We start from the raw sequence: 26,210 nt of genomic DNA, 5'->3' as shown, positions 1-26,210 counted from the left end.
ATGTACTTATTTGCTCTAAGGATAATACTCCTCACAGCTAGGTCTTACCAACGGTGCATTTTGTATCACTGTGTTGGTGATTTACAGAACATGACAGTGATCTCTCAGTATGTATCAAATCATTACCACTTACTGATGAACCTTTGTTAGATATCTGTGCATCATGTCTACCTACCAGAAATGTTGTGATTAAGGCCCGGTATTAAAATTTGTATGATGCATATCTGTCTGTGACTGGGAGAGCAATGTGTACGACCGCAGGCAACAAGCAGGTTTTGGCATGCTCATCTGTAAGTAATTGGGTAGCCTGGCTGCCCTGCGTATCCAAGCAGAGTACAACTCTGCTCTTACTGAGATCAAGGAGCAAGAAATAATAAGCTGAATGGCTTACATTTTAAGTCTCTGCAGTAAAAACAAATGGCAGCCATTCTGAGCAGAGGTAACTCTGTAACAATTCTTTCTTTCTCTGTAACAATTCTTTCTTTCAATTCTTTCTTTCTTTCTTTCAATTCTTTTATGTTAAATGGTAAGCTAAATACTGACTTCATTGCCACTGGTGCAGGTCTAGGTTAATTCAGTCTAGGTGTCTTCAGGTTTTCTTTAGTTTTACTAGTGTGAATCTGGCTGAAAGGAAGAGTGAGTTAGAAATGCAATTGTGATACTTCTACCCTGCAAGGCTGCATAGCTATTCATTTTTAATACTTCTCAGATGACAAGTGAATTAGAATAGTAAATGTTCCTGATGAATAGTAATTATTCCTTAATTATTCATTTAATTTATAATTTACATTTGTATATTGTTAATTAAAATGCAGTATGCTACAATTAGGTTATATTCAGCTGGTAATGGCAGCTAATGCACACAAGAAATGCAAATTTAAGGCTTAGTCTGTGTCTAAACGTTATCAGGAATCTTTGAGGGTATCCTTTCCATCCAGCTACCCTGGATGTACTTTGCGCCCTGTATGCACTCAGTAACTTGTTAGGAGTTGACTTTTTCTTCTATATATTAAAATAATCATATTATTTCTTTACATGTCAAGGGATTTATAGTTGTGATACATGAAGGAGATTGATATCAGGCCCTTCATTTGCAGTCAGCAGCGTTTTGCTTTCTAACAATGCCTGAGAGCCTGAAGAAAGGGTATTTTTGTTTATTTATTCAGTTTTTTGAAGCAATCTATTTTTGTACAGTTCAAGCATTCCTATTAAATCTTGTGTGTGTTAGTCTGCAAGCCTGGAGAAAAAGCCAGGTGGGTAGGCAAACAGTTTAGAAGCTTTCCTGGTCAGGAATTCAAATACATCCAGACTGTGTGTCAGCTTTATTAGAAAGCAAGAAAACTGTTTTGTGACGTGGGTTTATTGCCATTCATCCAATGAATTTGGGTGTCTTCTTGAAGAGCATAACTATGTCATTAAACTCAAAGAAGCAGCCATTTATTTTATTTCTCACAGAAGAAAGAAAGAGAGGAAAAGAGAAAGAAAGAAGCTGGTGGAAAGAACAAGATTGTGTTTCCTGTATATAATGTGTGGACTTTTCGTCATCTCAGAATCTATAACTCTTATTCCTGAGAGCATTGTTTTTTTCTTTATTATTCTATTTGGGAGAGAGATTTTATTTTGTGGAAGATAACCCTCATCCAATACCACTGAGGTCTATCTCTCTCTGATAAGCATTAGGATTAATATGAAGACTTAATCTGAGCACAAGCAAAAGAATCTCCTTTGCGTTACAGTTACTTGCATTTATTCTGTGGCTGATGGAACACTGATTATTTCTATAAAGGATGTATTTCGGTATCTAGCAGAAAATCAAGGTCATTTGCAATACAGCAAGCCTTAGAGTTAGTAAGTGTATTTTATCAAGTTATCAAGTATCTTAAAAGGTTATTTACTTCTCACAGTAGGTTGATTTTAGAAGGAGTGTGCTGAATCACCTCTCTATGGGGCTTTCAGACAATTAGAGATCAGCTCAGCTCTGACTGAAATTGATAGGAACTGCAGATTGTAGGCATGGCGAGAGCTGGGGGATTTGTGTTGTAAATATGAAAATTGTTTGTTCTATAGTTATAACAGTGGTGTAACTGGATATCAGGACTGTGCTTGTATGCATACTCAGTACATGTAAGTCATTAATTCATAATCTAGGGGATGAAGGATCTCCTTGGCTCAGCTTCTGCATAGAGTAGATAATGGAGTGGTTTGCATCTGGGTGATTGACTGAACTCCCAGGCACCTTCAGGGTGAAGTATTTGGTAGCTTCAGGACCTTTCCAAGAGGAAATTTTGGACAGTTCTTAAGATTTTTTCAGGCAGCTTCTGCTGCATCTAGTCCAATTTGTATGCTTAAACTACTGCCCTCAATGGCATGTCCCAGGGATTCCCAGAAAGTACCTGCTGCAGGACTGGTCAAACCGAATATAAGCAAGACATTTGTAAGTGATCTGTAGAAACTGTTTCTGCAGATGCAGAAATGTCAGTTAGGACAGGCTTTTCTACATAGTGAACATATTTAAGAATAAGGTATAGCAATGTTAATGTTTTGTATATAGTTAGGGTAATAGCAATGTATTGTGTGTGTGTGCTGGAGTGATCATGCAAGATGCTGGGCAAGCTGGATTGTAACATTTGAGCAGAACAGCGGTTTCAGTAGTCTTTTACAATTCAGGGGAAGGTGCCACTGCAAGGACCCTGACAACAAAGACTCCCATTGCCTTCCAGACAGAAGTTGGCCCATCCTGGTGCAGAGGTTTGATATCCTATATGAGCGTTAACCAGTACCTAGATCCCAATGAATTACGTTTTTGTTCATAATGAACACTGTTCATGGGTGTCTGGGCAGCAATAAGCACCACTGAAAATTAGTGTCTATGGTTAAATAAAATGGTAAGAATGTTCTCTTTTCTTTCCTTCACTCTATTCACAACTTGTTCCTAAAGCCTCTTCTGCAGTGCTTGTCACCACTTCTGTCTCTCCCAGATACTTGCCACCCATCAGATCTGTCAACTAAGCTGCTTAAATGTCTGACCTGCTTCAGTTAAAACAAGTGGCTGAAAAAGACCAGAGAGAGCTTTAGCAATGCATCAGCTTTTTCATGGTAGTGATAAAATACTGTTTGCTGGGTTAATAATTATTGTGAGTATACTCTTACTCATACGCATTTTTATTGCCTATCCCTTTTTGGTAGTAATTGAAGGAAATTTATATTTTGTCTCAGTAAACAAGCAAGTCTCTTCATTTGCCAGTCTGACTTTGCTAGTCAGTTTCCTTTGTGACTGTTCATTCCAAAAAGATTTAGCTTGAAGTAGTTACCAAAATAGCTTGAAAAAAAATAAACTAAAGCTTGCTTTCATTTATAGCCTCTGTCATTTTTATGATGCAATCTTAATAAATATCTCATTGCTCATTGCTTTCTTGGACAATAAATAAGGCTGTGAGAGATGATGATGGTAATGATGATGGAATCGTAGCTGTTTCTGCAGTGAGAGACTTCTGCTTTTGGTTTTTTTTTTTTCATCGGCTTGGGCATGGCAGCACTTAATGCATCATAATGTGGCAGTTTCTTTTAAAATGTTATCACCAGTGTAATATTTTCTTAAAGTGTATTTTTTAGCACTACGAGATCTTATACAAGACACAGTGACCCTCATTTTTTTCTTTTCTTTTTTTTTTTTTTTTTTACTAAAATGATATTTCCCACTGAGCTGTAAAACCTGCTTCCAGCTTTCACCTAAGAACTCTTGCTTATATTATTCATGGCTTGAATAGTAGTAATTATTCAAGCGTAAAACAAGTATACATCCTCTGTGATAGTGTAATACGTTTTTCTGTTGTGCAGTACTGCCTGTTGATTTATAATGGATAATTATAACCTATTTATATAACCACACTTAACTACCTATATCCATGTTTATATATCCCTTACAACCCTGTTCTGCATTGATTGAAATGGAACATACGTTGCAGGTATGTACTTTATGATTATGCATCGAGATTAATAACAGAGAATACAAATACATTTTGGTGACTGGGAGCCTTTTACAGCAAATACCTATAGAGTGTTTGGAAGCTTATTTCACTCAGTGGAACTCCCTAGAAAGGGTAAATGATACCAGCTTTTGATTTAGAAGGAGTATAGGATCTCAGGAACTACGTATGTGAATATACTTCTGGAACCTCCGACCAGGAGATGGGAAAGCTTCACCTTTATTTTCCATAGTTTCTTTTCAACTAGGGCTAAAAAAGTTAGTTTTGAAAATCTGTAGTAGTGGTGAGTGAGGACAGTCTTCAGTCTCTGTGCATGACTTCTGCCAAGTAAACTAGTGCTTTGGCCATCCGCTTCAATGTGGGGGAGAGCACTGGGGCGAGGTACAGAAGGACAACTTCTAGCTAATTCAAATTGGTGGCTGTAGCTAGTTTGGGGAACTCCAGTTTGTTGGATCTCTGTTGGATCTTGTTATCCTCTGTCTAAAATAAAATGCTGTTTATTAGATGCCAGGATTGTTTGAATGCTAGTTTGTGTTCTTTAAGTTCTGAATATTTATTATTTTGTGTATATAAAAGGTCATTGCTATTTTCAGTGGAAGTATAGGAGCTGTGTATCTCTATATACATATGTGAGTTGGCATATACACTGTAGCTTGCTTAGTTATGGTCAATATATTCAGTTGATTGTGGAAGTATTCATATGTATTTTCAAGGAGTATCTCATTACCAAAATTGCGAGTTAAAGATTTCATCCTCTTTGCTCCCCTGCTGTCTGTCCCCTCTGCCCCTCTTCTGGAAAAAAATCAATATCTGCATTTGTGGCCAGAAAGCTGAATAGAGAAATACATGTTTCTATGTGCTTCTCCAAAGAAAAAGGCATCTGCTTTTTACTGATTTATAGGAGATAGAGTGTACAGCTTTTCCATCACATATTATGAGAACTTTTTCTAAAGACAATCATTTTCTTCAACTCAAACCTGATTTGAAAATCTGAGTATGAATTTACGTGTGTTACACAGATTAACAGTATTTGCGCACTTACTAGAGCAAGACCTTTACAGAGGAGGTGCGGGCGGAGACTAATCTTGTTATTTCAAGTAGCTGTATCTTAATCCTTCCCCCTGTCCTGCACTTCCATACCCAAGAGGCCTGGTTCATTCACAGGGAAAGGTGCTGTGGAGGATGGCTTGACTGCTCCAGCTCTTCTTTCCACAGTCGCTAACAGGTGACAGATGTGAGTGAAATCCCCATTTTCCAGGCCTCAGGCCGGACCTGTGTAGCTGCACTGCGTGTACAGGGTTTGCTTGCAATGCATGAGTGACTTTCACAGTAGAGAAGCATTGTGGAAATGCTTCTTCAATTTTTTATACTACACTGAATGATATGCAAGGCACAACATGGCTACAGGAAGGACACATTCAAAGTCCTTATTAGGGACTTTTCAATGAAGAAAATATTTTCCTGCTTGGGAACAATCATGGGAGCGGGTTGCCCAGAGAGGTTGCACAGTCTGCATCCTTAGAAGTTTCCAACAGCAGGCTGGGTAGGGCCCTGGGCAACCTGGTCTGACTTTATATTTGACCCTGCTTTAAGCAGGAGATGGAGTGACGCTCCTCCAGAAATCCATTCCCGCCTGAATTACCCTATGATCCTGCAAAGAAACCTTAGCTGGCTCCAGTCATACCAATAGAAGCCTACTTTTTTTCCTGTTTTTTTTTTTTGTTGTTTTTCTTTTTCCCACCAAAGAGAAGAGTCTGAAAGTTCCTTACCATAACCATTTTCAAAGTTTTATGTCGCTTTTACAAATGTAACAACTCCGTTGCATCCCACATTGTGATTTGTGCTGGCTATGAGAGGTCATTTCATTCAAGTGGAGGCACTTCTGTGATGGAACCATAATGTAAGATAGGAAATGAAGAAAAACATTTCTGATTAAGGCTACAGAGAGAATTTAGGTAGACAGAATGTAATTACACAGATTGGAATTTGTCCAGTGCTCCGGGTCTAACAGCTTTATAATGAAATAAAAATCTTTTGTTTACAAATATTTTATTATTGTGAGAGCATCCTGCACTCAGTTCCAATCAATTTCAGTATTACCCAAAAGAAACAAATGGCAGCTTGGTGCTGTGAGTAGGAATTACATTGTAGGGTACATTCTTATATTGATTTGTTCTGGAATTTTTAGCTTCTGAACCATGAGATCTAATTTGTCGAGTTTCATTTTTTTTTATTTATTTATTTTGGGGTGTTGTTGTTTTTCTATATTCATCCCTACGGTAGATGAAGTCTTACTCTGCTGATTGAAAACAGTTGGTTCATTGCAAGGCAGACAGGTCTGATTTACTGTTAGTTTTTTTTCATAAGGTTTTATATTGTTTGAGTGCTGTTTGTTGGCTGGCTTCATCTACAGTCTGTCTACATGAACAGGGTAAGAGGGGTGCAGAGAGAGACTATCTGTAAAAGAATTACCCTCAGTGACTACACTATTAAATACAGCCTTCTGTTCTTATTTACACTGCACTGACATAAAGCAAAATAATTTGATTGAAATGGGAAGCTAAGCAGACACTATGTTTCGAAGCCATGCTGAAGTTGACAGCCTGTGTGCGATGCCAGCGGTGGGCAGCATGTGTTTGGTTCCGGTCACTGGTACTTAAATACCTTGCAGGTACAGCTTTCTTAGATTTCTTTTTCTTATCACATGAAGATTTGAATTTAAATACACATTACATTTGGTAGTCTGTCCAGTGATTTGCTACAGCTGCAAGGCTTGTTTGGTGGAAGAACTTTATTTGGAGCTATCCAATTTGTCAAAGCATCTCACTTTCAAATGCTTGTGTTTTAATATTTTCTGGTCCACTTTCTACAGCACCCGTTGCCTATATAATGTGCATTCCTTAGCAAATATGTGGTGAATTTAAAGACAGAGCATAATTTATTTCAACTTACAAGTGCAATTTTAACCAGTTACAGGGAGTTCCTCTATGAGCTGGTCATCATGAATAAGGCTTGAATGTAGCTGCAGAGCCATTCCTTTTAAATAACTTGTGTTTTTCAAACCCTGCACTGGTCTCTGAATTGTTGTCTACTCCCATATTGAATAAAAAACAATAAAAGAAGTATAGAGAAAATGTGATTTATGCAGTAATATGTTTTGTAATTATAAAATACTGACTTCTAGAGTGACACCTAGCAACTGTATGGGAGCGTGGTCTAGGAGCCCCTGGGTGCTCTCTGCCTGCCGAGAATCTCCTTGAACTTTTTAGGCCATCAAATCTTCCATGCACACGAGCTGGCTCTGCTGAGTGGAGGGTTGAATCAGGTCTCTTCAGATGTCCCTTCCAACCTAATTTTTTTCCTAGCTTACGTGAAAACAACCATGACAAAGAGCAACTGTGTGAATTTAAAGATCTCTGGCATCACTTGCTTTTGACTTTACATTCTTAAGTAAGTAGACCTGGGGGTATATCTTCAGCAAGTACCATGGGAGATATAGACAGGGGTGGTCTCCATGGTCCCATGGAACTTTCTTTGTAATTCTCTGCAGGGTTGGCAAGAGTATTAGAAATCTTTACGTTAGTCCAAAAAATTTGTTAAAGTTTGATTATTTCTGATTTTTTTTTACATATGAAGACCGTTTTCATGAAAATGTTGTTGGCACTAAGTTAGCAACAGTGTGTCTGCTTTACAGCTGTTGTTTGTAATGGGTGTTGTCAGGGTGTAAATATTCTGCTGTGAAATATTTCTTAACAGGCTAGTTTTGTGTCCTGGTTTAAAACCGAGCCGACCTTTCCAAATGGCAGCACTGTAGTGGTGCTCTCTAGAAATAAATCTGTAATGAAATCTGTTCTGTGATAAGCAGAAAAACAAAGTTTGAGGAGTGAAACCCAATGGTAAATTTTTCACTTTCATTTTTTAACAATTCCCAGGCAAAGAGAGAACACATAGCTTTCTTTTTATTCATATAGCTTGCCAGTATATTATGTAAACAAATTCCCAAGTAGTTCTGTCTCCCCCATTTCTTGGTATTCTTTTCAGAGTATTTTAATGTTATCAGAGAGGCTGGTAGTTAGCTAACTAAGATTTCCCTCTGTTTCTTAGAGGGAAATTTTCCCTCTGTTTCTTCCACATGCTCAAGCTATGTGGACACTTAATGCTGTGGACAGAAATGCTGCATTTCTCTAGTTATGATATATTTGACTACGCAAGAGTTAGGTAAGCAAGCCTCGTGCAGCCGTTGTGTGAGCAAGAATTAACCTCAGGCAAGTTGGTCATCATTTCTTGGCTCAAGCAGAAATCATGTATTGTGTGTCACATTTAGTCTTGAAAGCGTTCTTGAAAACTTTGGTCTTGATAGAAAACTTGAAACCCCCCAGCTTGAGGTTAATAATAGTAATGAATATTTTATTATGTCTTTTAATAGTACCAAGTATCGTTTTAATGCACAGTAATAACAACAAGGAAGCTTTGTCAGTAAAACATGTAAGGGATCTAGCTAATGCGAGGGAACATTTTCCACCGAAGTTTGTAAGTTTACTACATGAACAATGACCCCCCCCTTTCTTCTTAGTGTGATGGCTTTTTTATTATCCCTGCTTTTGCTTGATTGTTTCAGACAGAAGGATTTTGTAATTTAAAACATACCATTATTTTTAGTATTTTTCTCAGTCTTTTGACTGTATTTAGTAAATATACTTAATCATGATTCTCCGTATAATATTCTTTCATGTGTAGTATCCAAAAAAGTAAGTTCATTTATGTGCAGCTAGGGTCTTCATAAACTGTTATAGGCAAGAGAAAACAAAGGTGACCCAGTAGCGCACACAGTGATGCCAGGTCTCCAGTGGCAGCTGTTGGCTCCTTTCCTGTGCTCCATTTCTGTGTTTTATTAGTGAGCCAGTAAATACAGCAACAGGAAAGCAGTAGGCAAAAAGATAGGCTTCTTATCCATTTCTGCCTGAGGACATACCTTCATGTGATGCCATCTGGCAATAAAAGAAAAAGTCCCATAGATGTGTATAAACCTTCTTGTGGTTCTTCTGTAAATAATTAATCTCCACGAGCTTCCAACAGTCATGGGATAACTTTCAAGTGAAGGCAGCATTACATTATAGTTAATTAATATCCCTCATGAAAATCTCTATCTGTAGATGGTGATTTAGTTGATTATATCTGCTTATTATTGTATGATTTTTATATTAGTTGAGAAAAGTGTGTAACCGTATTATTTAGTACTATACATTAATGTGTGTGAAGAGAGGCAGAGCTAGCTAATATGGACAGACCTGTCTTAAAATAAAATGTAAGTTTTTATGGGCACACAACTGTAATTCTGCTTCAGTGTCTGTTCATGGGACCTCTTAATGTTGTATTTATTACAGTAATTCTGTCAAACACATTGCTGTTTTCATACTTCTTGTTTTTCAAACATCTAAAGGCTTTCTATCCAAGCAAATTTGAATTTCTTTTTTGTGGGAGACATTTTGCCATCATTGTAAATGTTGGGCATGTTTCATTCTTGAGATCTAATGTAGGAGGGAATCAATTGCTTATGTAGCTGCTACCGAATTGTCACAAAATTATATCTGGGAATATTAACCAGAATGAAAGGTGGCACTATTTAGGCTGTAGCATGGTTGCAAACCCTGCAGATGAATTGAGGGAAAACTTATTAAACAAATCACTTCTGGATGCCTCAAGTCAGAGAAGCTGAATACTATTATACAGGAGAAAGCAACATATTTTATCACATAGCCAGACTTAAAATGAAATATAAGAGCAATTACATATCAATTTTGTAGACAGCTTAAATGTAAATTTGATTTCACATTTTAAATAGAAAAATAAGGTAACATAGCTGCACGTTGTCTTGCTTTTTTTTTTTTCGTCATTTTCCTTGTCAGGGATGCTTTTGTGCTAACATCCTGTTTTCTCTTAGTCTAGAGAATACAGAGATTCTCTTCAGCCCAGAGAAAAGCCTATTGCAAATTACCGATTACTTGCTAAGGGTGAAAATAAGTATTCAGCATTTGCAAAGCTTGACGCTGAACAAAAATGTAGTTTCATGTAGTTTTAGTTTTATAGGGAAAGCACTCGTTTCATTCAGTAGTATATATGAAGCCTGATCTAGATTTCTGTAGATCCACAGAATTCAGACCCTGGCGTTACAATAGGGTGCCCCTCCCTTGCATGTTTTTTCCTATTCTATCTTTTGCTCATGTTTCCTTCTTCCAGCCTCTTAATGAATGTAGAAATCAAGTCTCAATGAGGTACTCCTTCATAAGACTTCTTCTAAGGAATGTTACCAGGATCAGCAGCCCTGCTTGGAAGACTGATAAAAAGAGAGGTAACGACGAAAGGGAAAACAGCACCAAAGCCCTGACACGTGTATAATAGGAAGATGGAGATGGAAGCATATAGCCAGTAAGACTATGCTTAGTCATTTGTAGGATCTTGACAGTAAATGTGGAATTGAGTTACATTTTGTTTCTGCCTACCAAACAAAAATCTGGTTAAACTGTATGCTCTCTTGTTTAAGTTCACCACTGCAACTGCTGCATGAGCAGACGTGTTAAGAGCCAACTACTGCCTTCTTGCAAACGGCTCCCAATGGTTTGAACCTCTACACAGGGTAAATTGCATGTCCTCAGAATGAAATTGTTGAGTAAGAAGTTGCCCTTTCTTACACAGAGAAGGATCCAAACTCTATTACGCTCAGTGGGAGTCTTCACCATTAACGGTTTTAAGCAAATTTAATCTTAACCCCATAGTGAATTTTATAACCCTACTGAAGTTTAAGTTCTGCCTCATGCCCTCTAATCCTTTTACCTGTCTTATTTCCAATCTTTGAAAAATCTTGCATCTTCAAAGTGAGTCTGTCAGTTGAGAGTCACTATACATTTTGCTTAAACTGCTTGAAAAAAAATTAATTAGAATAATATAAGAACTGAATCCCTCCAAAGATTTTTCCATGGCTTGCTTTTTTCATCTGTTATTAAAGATCATACAATTTTCCAGGGAAATACCATTTTGGAAGACAGAATGAGGCTAGCAGTAAAAGCTTCAGAAGTACAGTGATTTTTACCACTTGCTAAAAAATAAATTTCCAAGGTGTGTGGGGAGGGAGATCTCGAGATAATACTATTTGTTATAATCCTTGCAGTATCCACCATGAGTTTGAAAGAAGGCAATTATTTTGTCTAGAAAGTTGCTGTGATACTGAGAATTTGATAAAATGTTGCCTTTTATGTAAAAATGCACATGCATATAGTTATAGTCAATATATAAGCTATCAAGCGAATTAAATGCATTCTCAGAACTTGTATTTACAGGGCTCTGTGTAGTATTGAATCTTCAGAGAAGTGATCTCTTTACTGCATGGCCTATTTCTGATTTACTTCCTAGGAATAGGGAGAATTTTTAACAGAGTAGTAAAATAGCAATTAATGCCCAAATAGAATTCACATGTGCATACCAAAATTTTTTCTAAGCTATAGGTAATGCTGTATGTTTTAAATATCTTTGTGATACTAATATTTCACATATGTATTCACAGACATTTACGGGTTAATAACACTGTACTTGCTTGTGTCACAGTGTTCCACCCTTGTGATTTTTCCTTTGTATGCAGTGTGTGGTATTCCACACAGAAATGGCATGATTGCACCAGGATTTAGTGCCCAGTCGGTATTTTTACCTTGAGGTGTTTCACAGTACCCCCAACCTCATAGCCTTTCCTGCTGAAATCAGCTGGTTTCTCCAACTTTAACTGAGTAAATTTCTGTTTAGGCATATGTCACTTTAGCTTACAATAGTAAATTATAATTTTTATCATAAATTATTATCATAAAGATATAGCTATTTATAATGCAGTAGCATTTGGAAGCCAGGCGTCTCTGCCAACTACATCGTCCCTTATATCTTCTGTGGAAGTAGGGTTCCTCCTGTAAACAGTGTGCCAGGAGTCACAAGAGCATTACGTGAAGTCAGACTCAATTCCTTTCTTTTGGTGTAATGGTAGACACACTCTGTTTTTATAAGTACACATAGTATATTTCAGTAGGATATTCTCATTGGTGCTTCAAAGTGTTTTTGCAGATAGAAAGTAGGAGGTTTGATAGCCCAGCAGCTGCCCTTTTAAATATAGATGCCAGTAACTCGCACAGGAAATATGAGGAGCTAATAAATACTGCCAGGAACAATTTGTGGGTTTCTTACCAGTCTGTGTTTAACTGCCAGTCATGTTAGGCCATATAATCCTAACAATCACTGTGAAGCTGCAGGAGGAGGAGGAAGAGATACTCCAGGTCAGAGGATGAATCACTCATTTATGAAGAGCTCGTCTGTGCTCACTGCAGGAGGACTGTAAGGCAGACAGAACATATTCCTTACCCCAAACCCACCAACACAGGTATAACAATAATTCTTTACAAGCTGATTAGCATGTGTTCCTTTTGCTGCCCAGGTGTATCCTCAAGGGGGGACATCTCTTGATACTGACTTGTTGCCTCTGTACAGTCAGAGGTGTGTCAGCTTGCCTTTTACATTAGGCAAGATTTTCAGTAAAACAGAAAAATGAATGAGTTCTAGGTACAGTCATACAAGCAATAATTGAAAGAAGTGTTGCCAAAAAAAAAAAGTCTTCCAATAGTTTCAGAGTTTTTTTCCCAACAATGTTGTGCTTTTTGTCATGGGGCAATGCTATTGTCCTTATCATCAGCCCAATTCTAACTCTTCAGCAGCTTGTGCTCATTTGGGTGGTTTGCTGAACATTTGTACAGATACCATTTTTCAGAAGGTTGTATATCTGTTTCCAAGAACCCTTCCTAATTTCCAGATATCTACTGTACTCCTTCATTACCTTTGTCTCCCTCTCCCTCCTACTAACATGAACTCTTGGAAACCTATTGAGATCTAGAAGTTCCATCATGTGTTTGACTCATAGTTGGACATCAGTTTTGTAAGGCTTGTGGTCTTCACAATATTCTGAACTTGTAATAGAAACCATGTATAACTCACATGGATATAGTACTTAAAAGATTCCAGACATCATATAGGGCAGTGGCTCTGCTGTCTCTCTAACATCAGGTGATCCTCACCAGTCAGTTCTTGTCATGCTTTTCATTTCTGAAGATTTCTAAGTTGCTTTTCATGTCCCCTGAGAAGCCATTTGTCTTTTCCAAAGAGCACCCCTTCATTTACTTCTTACCCCATTCTTCAGAGCAAAGTACACCCATTCTCATCTGACCATTGTTTGAAAATCTTAAAACTTTCACACTTTAAAAAATAACAACAAAATGAACAACAAAAATGAGAAAGATTTGATTCAGTTAGTAGATAGTAACATATGTTAAATGGCTAAATTTGCCTCAGCTCTGGCTCTTGCCTTAATCTCTGCAGCCAGTGGGCCGGTGAATTACAGGTAAACAAAATCTGCTCACATCTCATCTAGAAAAAAACAAACGTTTTTTTCTGGCATGGTTGTATGTGCATATTTCTATTTATTTGAAAAGGGAGTAAAAAGAAAGATTCTGTCTGTACACAAAGCTTTCCAATACACTTTATAATAATAGAGTATCCTTCATTTGTGTTTCCATTCTTGTTAGCTAGACAGGCAAAGAGGATCAAGTCTTGGAGGAAAGGTTGAACTTCTTTCCTGTAGAGGTTTGCCCTCACTGAAGTTCTGCCTGCAAAGAGTTGTTGTACTCCCTCTTCCTTGCAGATACTTGCCTGGTATCAAATGGCGATATGACTCAATGTGCCTGCCTGCAACCGAGCATTTCCATGCGCTCACATCTTCAGCAGCTTTCTGACTCAGCAAGAGTTCATGCTCTGCTCAGTCACAAAATAGCAGACTGAGTTTTCTGCAGTGCAGGCACTGAAAATTGACTGCCTTACACTTTCCTTTGAACTACTCGTGATGAAAGCTACATCTTCCATTACAAGCTTCTTTAAGTATGTCTGCCTTTCTAGTGGTGGTCTGCTACCACGTATACTGGGTTCTATGGAATGCCAAATGCCTATTTTATTGACTGAATGGGAAAATCAGCGCTGCTGCTGTCTGAAGAAACGTATTATGGACTACCTGTAACCTCATGATGCTCCCTAACACAGATAATTTTTCCAAAACAATTATCTAGTTTTTGGCTTTATAGAAAGACTACTGTAGTTTTACACTCTAACTCTGTTCAAGAGAAGACGTTCTCCACCCTCACTGGACATGAGATCCCTTTGTGAAAATTGTCAGTAATGGAAGCTCTTTGACCAAACACTCTGCATACAAATGAGAAAACAGACATTAAAAATGCCATCTCTGGTATCTCAAAGAACTGGATAATAAGTTAATATTGAGCCCCAGTGGTCTAAACTAGGTTTCTGTATCGAAGGCGACAAATACGGCAATTCATAAAGTCTCTGTTGTTATGCAAAAAGTTCTGGCATGGTTTAGCTCTGATAAAACATCTTTCTGTTGTTATTACTCTGTGTTCTCTGCAAAGACATGATACCACTATTCTTGGGGTCTTTGTAGGATGGAGCAGAAGAGCTTGAACTGGCAGAAGCTGTGGAGCAGGGACGTTTTGTATATAATATTGCTCTCTAAGTCTTCTGTCAATTACACAGATGTAGGGTTACTGTTAAAATATGGTAAAGTCAATGCCTGGAGATGTGAGTCTCAGAATTTGCTCTGTGCGGGTTTTATATTGCTGCAAGTAGATAGGACATTTTCCAGTGCATTAGGGAAAGTGCATGAGAAAATGAATGGGCTTTTATTACTGTATTTAGTGGGCATGAATCCCGTCTTTCAGAACCGAGGTTGGATGCTTTAGATCTCTGCAGTGCAATTCATTATGGGCTGGCTTCCACTGGGTGCATGGAACAATCCATTAAATGATTGAAAACGAACAGTGAGCTTTTTTAAAAGACAGGCTATAGCGTGCTAGGGCTAAAAGCTGTGCTGGCCTTCGGAGTTTTCACTTATACACCATTCAATCCACACAGATTGCTAGAAAATTTCAGCAAGAAGGTCATTTCCCTGTCCCATTTATCAGCTGGCATACACAAAGCCCTGGCATATTACTGCAACTGAAAAACTACTGGAAAGCTATGAATTCTAGTATATTTTTAGCAATATCAGCTGTACTGGTTTTGAGCTAATATACAGCATATTTTAGACAGTTTCTCTGTATACAGTTTTCAGAACATTATATAAACATTTATTTACATCTTTCAGTATCTTTTGTTTAACTTGGTCTTCCTCAGGAGGCAGATTTTATATAAACACAGAAATGGGGAGAGTAGTGGAGATATTCTCAGAGTTAGATAAAAGGGACAACGTTTGAAGCTATAACAAGATCGATGCGTACGTACATCATTAGATGAAGTGCAGCTCAGATGAGTTGTCGCAAAGGAGGCTCTACACGTGTATGTTAAGGGCCCAAATTGAAGTGTGGCTGGTCTGTCCCCTAGTCCGTGTGGCCCTGCCCTCTCTCAGCTCCATCAGGCCCAAACAGCAAGTGCTGTTCAAAGAACCTGCCTGCGGGCTGTGTGGCCTCTGTTGTACAGGTCTGGTACTGGTGCTGTATGCTGCACCTCACTGTTGGTATGTAATGTGCCTCCCCCCATTCTCTGTCAGTCCTTCATATCCCCCTTTTACCTTTAATAGCTTGTTTTAAAAGGTGACATTTTGGCAGCTTGTCCTATAGGAGTTTCTAGTCTCTTCACTGGAAGTTACTTTCTATTATAGACAACATGGACAGTGTGTAAAGTGTCCATTAATCAACGTTACAGCAGGTCTTTGCTAATTCCAGATAGGGTAAAGAGTATTAACCTTGACTGCAAAAAAAAAAAAAAGATGCAGCAGTTCACCTTCAATAGATTTTAAAATTGATTTAAAGAAGAAAGAACTACAAACACTGTGCATATTGTTAGCCTGGTTTCAGTTTAGTACAGTTTAAGCCCATTTCTGATAGTCAAGAAAAAAACAAGACAAGGATGTTCATACTGTCCTCTGCAGTAGCCGATTAAACCCTAATCCAACCTACAACTTTTCTGCAGCCAGTTCAACTTCTTCATGCTGCCATGTCTAACTAACTTTCTGTGAGCTGGCAGCATTATCTTTAAAAGTTGTTATGAAGGATTCCTGGATCTATGTCAAAGGCTTGCTTAAGGGAAGAAAAATAAAAAGACAAAAAAGGAAATTAGTTTTTAAAAGTCAAACTGTAAGTAACAGCTAGATGGGTAAAAAAGAAAAAAAAAAACTCATTTGGTGATTGCGCTCAGGTGGTCCTGGTTAATGGGTCATACTTATGGTTTGGAAACAAATGGATTACTGCAGGTGGTCTATCCTGAACTTGTTTAGTGTCTTTATCAGTGGTCTAGAGGAAGTGATTGAGGGCTCTTCCATCAAGTTTTCAGTGACACCAAAGTGAGGACATCGCCAATGGCAGGGCTGCCACAGCAAGAGACCTACACAGCCTGGAGGAAGGGGCCGACAAGGACTTGCTGCAATTCAGTAAGGAAAAATGGGAAGTCCTACACCTGGGAAGAAAGAGCTCCCCTGTGATGATACGGGCCTGGGGCTGGGGGCGGCTCTTTGAAAAAGGCCACAGGGCTTTCAGTAGCTGCAGGCTGCACATGAGCAAGCCCAGTGCTCTGGCAGCAGAGGAATTTGGTGGTATGCTCAGTTGTATCAAAGGGAGCATAGCCTCGAGCTGGAGGGACGTGCTCTCAACTCATTAGACAGCATCTGGAATGTTGTGTCTAGTTTGAGGCCCCTCCAGCACAAGAGAGATCTCGATAAACTGGAGCAAATTCAGCAGAGGGTCACAGAGGTGGTCCAGGGCTGGAGGCCAGGCCCTGTGAAGAGAGGCTGTGGGAGCAGGGGCATCCTGTTAGGTCCCTTCAAAGCCTCCTCATCCCCATGTTGAACAAACACTGCTCCCCCAGCCTCTTCTCACAGAGCCTGGCCTCCAGCCCTGGACCATCTGTGAGGAAGTCAGCAGAAGACAGAGCCAGGCTCTTCACAGTGGTGTGTGACAGGAGAATGAGATAATGGCTGTTTGTTGAGATGAAAGATGCAGGCTAGATAGGAGAAACTGTTTCTCCATAAGGGCAAGCAAATGTGGGAGCAGATTGCCAGAGGCTGTGCAGTCTCCAATCCGTGGAAGTTTTCAAGACAAACATACAACATCATTTGAGCTCAGCACTGCTTGGCTGGATCACATTGGAGCTCTCCAGGTTTCACGTGGAGTTTACTAGCAGCAGTGCAGTGGGGGAGCATGGTCCCTACAGCAAAGGTGCTGATGTGCATCTCTCAGCAGCAAAGCCTTCCCCATCCTTTCGGAAAACATTTGGTGTGGACAACATATGGGACCTGTGGGAGTAGTAGGACAGTCTACAACAGCAGTTCCCAAAGAACTAGGCAGAGGGAGTGCAGAAAAACACAGGAACTCCTAAAGTCTCCTGCACTGTAGTCTCCCTTATCTCTTTAATTGCTGAGAGAATGTACTCGCTCCCAGAATAGAAGGCAGCAAGATGGAAAAACAAATCCTGAGTGGTCTTAGTCAAATTATGATTGTGTTGGGCTACATACTGCAGCCCGTCACTTCTAAGTCTGTCATTACGTAGCCACAACCAAGAAATATCTTGCAAGCTGAGCTAAGTGCTAGCCAGTAAAGACAGTATATTCTTATTATACCCACGCATGGAACATAGCTGGGAGAACCAGAAAAACGCTTATTCACCTTAAATGCCCCACAGAGGGCCTGGCTCGCCTGCTCCATGCTGCAGCTGTGCCACTGCCATCTACGAAGGCTTCCTCCACTCCAACAGGCATATGCGCACTGCAGTGTTGGCATGAATACTCGATTGCAGCGTATTCCTTCTAGTGCACAGGTTGGCATGATAATGTCAAATTTTGTAACTAGTCTCTCTTGAGTCAAGGGTTAAACTTGCATACTCTCTCTGAACATTGGTCCTGTAACATTTTTTTCTGATCAAAGTAGTCTGATAATTAGATTTCTTTTGGCCAGAAATGGGAGTTAAGAAAGACAGGGAGCATCACACGTGTTGTGTCAGCAAAAGCAACCTCAAACAGGAATGCCTGTATGGTAACAAAGCTGTTATGGAAGTGATTCGCAGCTGTACGTAATCCACGTATGCAGTGAAATAAGATAATATTGTTTGAAGGATGTTGCGGATATACCTTGCTTTGGGAGCAGATCCCAGATTTTAGGTTTCTAAGCCTAAAGCCCATTTAATATAAATATTTATTAGTTAGCTCATTCTTAAGACATTTGCATGCCTACCATGAACCAGAGTAATACATAAATGATAACTGTGAGATTTGTTGGACTGAATATAGTCCCAATCCAAGACTTGTGGACTTGGTGGAAAGATTTTTCAGTCTTTTACTGGCACTGGATTATATCCTGAATTGGTTAGGTAAGATGAAAATCTCTGTGGATGTTATTCTGATATACGCATATCCCGAAGTAGTACTATATCATGTCATGACTGTTAATTAATATTTTAAGGTAAAAATATGCAGATCAAATTACTTTGGATTTTAAACTGCTGTTGCAGTATAGCTCGCTTACAGGGACAAGTCACTGCAGCTCTGAATACTTAGTGATTTTCTATCTTCACAGCAAGGATACAGCTAAGACACTGACATTAAATTTTGGCCTTGAACACTCTCACTTGTACTCTGTTAATAAATTGCAATTCTGAATGTTGTCATGGGAGTGAACAGGGAGGAAGAAGAATGGAAGGACTTTTCTGAGTCAGGAAGAGAGAGCTTATGTGAGAGATTGTTGCATATTCTCTCTCCATGTCATTATCTGAAAATTGCTTAATAGCAGAAATACATGTTACACAAACATTAAGCTTTCCCCCTAAGCAGCAGAAGCCTTTTTAAAAAAGGTGGCAGCAAAAGGCTTTTATTTGTGCTTGTAGTCCTGGTAAGATCATGTTTGATTCCCAGGTTAGATTTGCTGTAACTGCGGGTGCAGATTCTGTTCGCAGCCTTTTGAGATATATTGACATTAAAATATCATGAGGTTAGGCTAAGAAATCATTTTTTGCTGAAGTGAAAAGTATTTTGATCGTTGTTACAGGATTAAAACAGGATGGCTGGCACTTACTCTCTTCAGCCACAAGACCCAGTGCTCTGACGGCCGTCACCACCCACAGAGCAATGAAGTGGAGCTGCTGGTTTATCAGCTCCTAAGCCATAGCACCTTGCAGTCTGTATGTTGACCAGATGCCTGAGAGCAGTAGCAGTTAGCAGTCTGAAGTCAATCCCCATTCCCAAGTGCTTCAGAGATGGAGTGTGTGTGATGATAGGTGTATACAGAGGGCCAGGAAGCTGCCTACGGCATGTGCGGAGCTAAACTTGTGTGACCAAGCTCAAGTATAGGGTTAAGTCTGAGGTCAGTGCTTGTCAGCACCCTGGAAGAGAGGGCATGCACTTTGGCTTGGTTGAGTGAGCAGCCATTGGCATTAGCCTCACCTGCGCACCTGACTTTGTGACCAATGGCAGCTCTGATCCAAACCCAGTGGATTCAGTACTGGCTCTGTGCCTGTATGACTGGGCGTGTTGGCCTCCACCACGCTAGTCTTCCTCAGTGGTTCTGTACAAGCTTGGGAGAGCAAGGAGGGAATCAAGTCTTGGGTTGCTTGTGTTTCAGCAACCCTTGATTCTTACTACTGACGCATGCTCAGCACGATGTAAAGATAGCAAGCTTTTCCTTAGGAAGCTGTCTCAGCAGGTGGCCAATACAGCGCACACCTGCCTACAAGCAGCTACACTGCCTGGTATTTTTCCCCATCTGGGGGTATTCTTCTGAGTAGATACTTTTTCACTGGTAGCCAACAAGCAAACTTCGCAGCTGTCAAAATCAGCAGTTTATTCAGCTGGTATGGATTTGTTTTTTCTCCTCTCATATCTTTTCAGTGCTAAACTTTTAGGTGAATTAACTGAGGCTAGCCCAAAGCATATATGGTATTTCAGTCCTACTCAGTTAACTTTGACAGTTCATGACTGAAGTAATATATAACTTTGGTGTAGGACTGCTTTGCTAGGAGGATGTGATGTATTTTTAATTATCAAAGACCTTTGTCATCACAGAATGGTATTTCCAAAGAGATTTTTCTCTCTTTCATGGTTGTTCATGTTTTTTACTGCTTGATTTCATTTCCATCTTAGCAAAATGAGAAGGAATAAAAATTCTCTTGATCTAAATCTTTTATTTGTACTGGACTGAAAAGGTATTGAATTGCTTATATGACAATTGGTACCTGACAGATATAACATCACTTTCTAATGCCCTCTATACAATATTACTTAATGTAAAAAGTAGCATAACAAAAGGAAAAAATGCAGGATGTTGGTTTACCTTCATTTCTTGGTAAAGAAAGAGAAAAGCAGAAATGTCACAGGTGAATTGAGATTACATCCTGCAGCTAGAGAGATTGGAAAGAGACTTTAAAGAAACCTTTAAAAAAAAGTATTGTATAGTATTATCAATTCTTATATAAAATAATTTATGATTTTTAAATACTGTTTAAATAATTTATCTGTATTTAAAACTAACTTCTTAAAATTTTGTTTGGAACATTTTTGGCATTAATGCTTAAATAAAAATGTTTACATATTAAAAAATTTTAAATATTCAATACAAGTCAATATAAAAACAGAAAGTAATATACATTGTTCACAGATAGTATTGTACAAGACAGCTGAGCTCTAGAGCAAACTTTTCAATTTGTCAGACAAGTCATAGTTTAGTTGTGGTGAACCACTTGCTTACCCTATTTTCTGGACTCGTAAGATCATAACAGATACTTGCTACCAATATGCAGTCTATCATATTGTATAGACATACTGTATACCATATTTAATTCCCATCTCTATGTCCAGAATTGTAAATATTTTCCTAGCATTTAGATCAAAATATCATTTAGTGCATACACAAATATTTGACACATACAATTTGACAAGAAATGTACCAATTTTGCTCAGCTCAATTACACAAAAACTTAACTCAAAGATGCAAAATAATGTAACTGAGACTGTCACTGTTGTGTTTAAGATTTATAACCATGTTATTACCAAATGTTTACAGGTTGTGTTGACAGCAGAAAAATGAGAATTCACTTTCCCCCTTCATTAATCCTGCTGATATTAAAGGCATTAGTGTAGGCATGATGCTGGAGCCTTACAACTAATATGTCTAGCACGTGGTATTTGCTGACAGTATAATCCCAGCGTTACAAACTTAGCAGGACTTCACTAAAGGCCAACTACAAGTCTCCAGCTTTTAAGCACAGACATGTATGTTGTTGCTAATGAAACTTACTGTCAATTTGTAAATTGCTTTCTCCCTCCTTCTGTAAAGAATTCCTATATATAGCAAGGTGATTTCTACAGATAGAGTAAATGGATTCTGGTGGAAAGAGGGGTATTCTCATGCTTCTTGTATTACATGTGTCATGTAGTACATGATTGCAGTTGTTGCATCCCATTGTACACGATAGTCCCCAAAAATCTTTTCTTTTTTTAACATTCTTATCCAAGAGGACCCCAAAACTTTAGACTCAATGGGTTATTCTGTGTAGCTATTTAGGTATACTTACAGAAGGAAAACTATTGATGCTAACCAACATTTGAATCAAGAAGCCTATTCTAGAAATGCTACTCAGAAGAGCAGCATGTGCCACACTGTTAGTCACAAAATGAACAAAACTCACATTTCAGATTTTGGACTCAGTTTCTTATTCAAATGCAATCTACAGGCTACAAAATACTTGCAGGAATTATTGCAAGGCTAATTCTTAATAACTGTTCCTGAAAAAAATAAATTCTTTACAGATAACTCTCAGAGACAAGGTTTCAAGACAAGATTTCAATAAGGTCTTCAGTTCTTTACTCAGGTCTTTATAGCGTGAGATTCTGAATGAAACTTCAGGAAGAAAGAACTCTCAAACTGTGAGAAATAACCTGCTTCCTTTTACTTCTCCTGCCCTGTCACCTGGTTAACTCAGGTGATGGACTGTACCTGTGGTGACTCTAGGCTTGGTGTACATGAAATTTGATTCTTCTGCATTCAGGGGAGCAGCCTCTGGAAAATAAATTGATATCTAGGGGAGAGCAAGCATTTAAGTGGCTATTTTAATCCATCTTGGGAGATAAACTGAGGCCTCAAGTTTATCTCACAGTAAAAACATGGTACTACAACAGGCCTCTATTTGTGTGTCTGTTACCTCAGCCAAAAAGTTGGGTTTCTGCAGCATCAAGCAAGCAGTCAATGCTAAATTAATCCTCCACCACATCTTTTACCACTTATAGCACTGGTCAGGAATACTGCTATTGGTCATGAGACTAATTCTTAGCTATTTTGCAAGCACAGAATTTCAGGTCTTCGTATTCTCATGTCAGCACTGTTCATTAATACACTGAAGTCATGTGAAAACAAATCATAATTTGATGGGAGAATTTCAGAATCAGAAATAACATATAAATAAAGTGATGAACTATTAGTTTTGCCTTTGAAAATGCCTGTCTAGACTTAAAAGAATTTGTATTTAAGTCTTAAGTCTTTCCAGGGAAATATATGCAGTTTATTATATATATATATGTACAGCTTATAGTTTGTATTGAACCCCCAAAAGTTTTATTATTCATTAGTGTTCCTTGGATAATAAACTGAGCAGAAAGGATGCAGTTTCCTTGTTAGGACATGTTATGGTGACTCAACAGAAAGAGGTCTATAAAAGGCTAAGCAAACAACAGATCAAACATTTAATTTTGAAATTAAAACCTTGATCTCAGGATTTAATAGCTTTTTTCGCTTTAGACTTGTCATTTATACTGGAGCCTGTACAAGACGGTTACTTTTTCCACGTTGGAATCCAGTTAACAGTAAAGAGACAAGTGTGTGGATTTTTCTTTGATGAACAGCTGAAAGTGAAATCACCATAATCCTTCATTTTCTTTATATCATCATTAAGGCTAAAGACTGACAGAAGTTATCAGTTGAAAGAATGTCTTTCTTAGGAGAAGGAAGTTGCAGTAAACACCACAACAATTACTGTGAAGCTCGTTTTAAGAATTCTGGCCAAACTTCTATGTCAAGTCCAGAAATATATAGAAGGACAAGATATGTGCTGTTTCATCTTAACTTTCAAGTTTCCGGTGTCCCAGGCAAATTCAGAATCCTCACTTGTGCTCTATGTAAAATGCTTTGAGGGAATTGTGGGTCTGACTGGTTGTGATCAAAAGATCTCCATACCTCAACTCAGTAAGAACCAGTAATTGAAAAGCAAGGTATTTTTTTTCCCTTTTTTCTCTGCTGTTTGAGCTTCCATTCATCTGGATTTGATCCCTTCCTAAACTTAAGTGCTTCCCATCACTTATTCGAGTAGCTAAGATGGGCTAACTTCTATCTTAAAAAAAAAAAAAAAAGTCTGGAAGAAATTACATTTCTGGCATTGCCTACCCATAACTCTAATAGCTGATTCAAAATGCCTAAAAGATGCTGGTGCAATACTGTCATTCTGAAGGGACTTGCACCCACTTGAGAGTGCTCAAGTGTGCTCAGGGGAGCTGGCACAGAGCCCTTCTGAAATGGTGCCACTCTTCAGACAGGAACTCTGGACCAGAGAAGGATGCCAGAGGGGGCAAAAGAAAAAGGACAATGAGAAGCAGCATACTTGTTAAAAACAAGCAATCAAACAAAAAATACACTCTTATTTGCTACATATTATACCTCAGAGAATCAAATCATAGTTAATAGTTAAGCAAAATCTTTAGAGACAGCCTCTACGAAGTTTGGTGCTGACATCAAAATACCAATTGTACAAATGATTGTGAAGACTGAAAAAGCCATCAAGCAGAGCCGATCCACTACAGAGGCTGCAAACTTCCATTCATTGCAAACGGCTTCCTCTTCATCCTGGTCTCTGAATCTGTTGGCAATGTACCTGACCTCTTCCAAGATCTTAGCCAAATCTGGGTCGCCTTCAGAGGGGTGGCCGCTGTGCAGAAGGTTTTCTTCTTCTGTTGGTGAACAGGTCATCCTCCCGCAGATCACTCCTGAATCAGTGGTAGGTGTGCAGTGCACAGCATCCAGCCCCTTAAACCCAATGTACAGCATATTCCCATTACTGGACTGTTGTCCACTCACAGTGTTCATCTCCACACTCGATAGGCTACATCGGCGCTGTTTGTGTTGACAGGCAGGACGCACTTTATCTTCCCCTGGTCTCTTCATCCTCAGAAACCAAGCACACCAGTTCAGAAGGATGATTCTTGTCTAGAAGAAAATTACTGAGAATAAGCATCTCTTTACACAGCCACTGCCTTTCGCAGCTATTTGTATTTTTACAGCCTGGGTGAGTGTCAGGTCTATGGTCTCTGCTTAGCCTGCACAGAAGTTTCAGAAAATGGTGCAATAGTTTTCCAGCTGATTAATTTGCTTGTCACTGAGGCTGCTTGCTTACTCCAGCAGTGCTATCGATTGCCTCAGGCTGACTATCACTGTTGGGAGTGCCCGCCACTGGGAGTCTCCATAGTGTTTAATTTTCCTTACACTTGAGCAGAAATATGGCAGCCTTTTCTACTCTTACTAGAAACCAGGAAGAGAAAAAAAATGCTTACCAAAGGCATTATTTTTGAATAGTCTTAGTAGCTCTACTTTAGATTGTAGTCAATAAATTAAATCTCTTTCACTCATATTTGTGCTTTGATATTAAATCCGAATGGGATTACTGCTTAGATGGGGCTGCTAAAACAGATGCTGTGCTGGACTGGAATAGACCACTAAGCTTTACAGTGTTTTGGCTCTGTTATCGCATTACTTTCATGACAGTTGATTCCAGATTTTAGAAAACAAATCTGGATGTAACATGGAGAAAAAGTGGATAAATTACTTTTACTTTAAAAAAAATCTGCAAGTTTAATCTCTGTGTATCATTTTATTGTTTTCCATATTGCCTTATTCCAGCCATACAGAAAGTGCAGGCAAGTCGAAGACTGTTCCAGTTCAGACGCAAGCTTCTATAATTTATTTCAATCAGATTTTAAGAGCTCATTCCAGTGTTTCTTTTCCAGAGCACTAATGAAATATTGTCTCAAATAATACAAAAATCTTGCACTGTAATTAATATTAGATTTGCTCCATTTACTGAGTGCAGATTACCACTTAGAGTAGATGTTATATCCAAGCAGACATCCCAATCAAAGATAGACCTTGCCTTCTTACTCTTTCTCTACTGTCATGCTTTGCCTAGAAGGATAATACTTTATTAACTGACAGCCTGATACAAAACTCACCAGTATCCAAGGAAACTCCAATGGACTTCAGCTTCTCAACACCAAAGCCTACTCCTCAACCTCCAGTACTCAGTTTTCTGAGGATTTTTAACTCAGTACCGAAGATTTGTCCTATTTAGGGTCATCAGCTGTCAGTCTAGAGGTATATACCTTTTATTCTCTTCACTCAAATGTATTTTAAAACCACTGCTCCCAGATGGGCCAGGGAATATCTCATTAACTCTCATCTGCAGGGCGCTCCTGTATGCACTTCTTTTTTGGCTAGTAAGGATAATAATAACTCATTGTTTTAGAAAGATAAAAGAGAAAGGTCTTTCCATCTTCACTAATGCCTCAGGCTGTCACGAGTTGCTGGACAGGAAGACTGGACAGTTACCTGATGGTATTCATCAATATTTAGTAACTCCAATATCAAGACTGATATTCTCTGTAAAAAAAAAAGACTTACAGAAGTATGTTATAAAGTCCTCTGCTCTTAGAAAAAGACTTCATTTTTTCTTTGCGCTTTACAGATGCTCTTGACCAGAGATGTGAAGATCAGAATTTTCCAGGCTACTTTCACTTCAACAGCCATCTTTAGTGGGTGCTCTTTAGGCTATTTATGTTTCTGTATGCACAACACCTAAATATGTAGCAGCTGCACGGTTTCACCTTGAGGCTAGTGTATTTCATGCATTTATAATCTCCATCAGTACCCTGCTCTTTCCTTTTACTTGCTTCACTTCTGATGGCTACAGCTTATTCGAAAATCACCTCATTTATATATATTTTGGTTTTAGCAAAACACTGAGGTACTTCTAGCTGTTGTGAAGGAGATTTTGAATACAGAACCAAGATGAAGAAAATTCATATACTCTCACTCTCTCAGAAAAAAAGGTATCTGGACG

General features: G+C 38.7%; 1 protein-coding gene and 1 long non-coding RNA gene across 7 annotated transcripts in view; one reads left to right on the top strand and one right to left on the bottom strand.

The window, feature by feature from the left end:
- The window catches only part of LOC121076069, a 130,831-nt gene that overhangs the window by 52,313 nt on the left and 52,308 nt on the right, over nucleotides 1-26,210 (top strand). The window lies entirely within an intron of this gene.
- The window catches only part of LOC121076068 (neuronal acetylcholine receptor subunit alpha-7), a 45,694-nt gene continuing 39,542 nt past the window's right edge, over nucleotides 20,059-26,210 (bottom strand). For 2 of the 4 annotated variants that reach the window (XM_040570076.1, XM_040570079.1), the window contains one exon: nucleotides 20,060-24,304. In XM_040570076.1, the coding sequence (XP_040426010.1) occupies nucleotides 23,786-24,304 (519 nt within the window). In that variant the 3' untranslated portion in view covers nucleotides 20,060-23,785. Of the gene's footprint in view, nucleotides 24,305-26,210 lie in introns of all 4 variants that reach the window. The other 2 variants (XM_040570077.1, XM_040570078.1) reach the window with 2 other exon arrangements.

The sequence above is a fragment of the Cygnus olor genome, chromosome 11, assembly GCF_009769625.2.
Source record: "Cygnus olor isolate bCygOlo1 chromosome 11, bCygOlo1.pri.v2, whole genome shotgun sequence".
In the NCBI taxonomy this organism is placed as follows: Eukaryota; Metazoa; Chordata; class Aves; order Anseriformes; family Anatidae; genus Cygnus; species Cygnus olor.
Note: the sequence above shows the minus strand (reverse complement) of the source record. Positions and strands in the feature narration are given on the sequence as shown.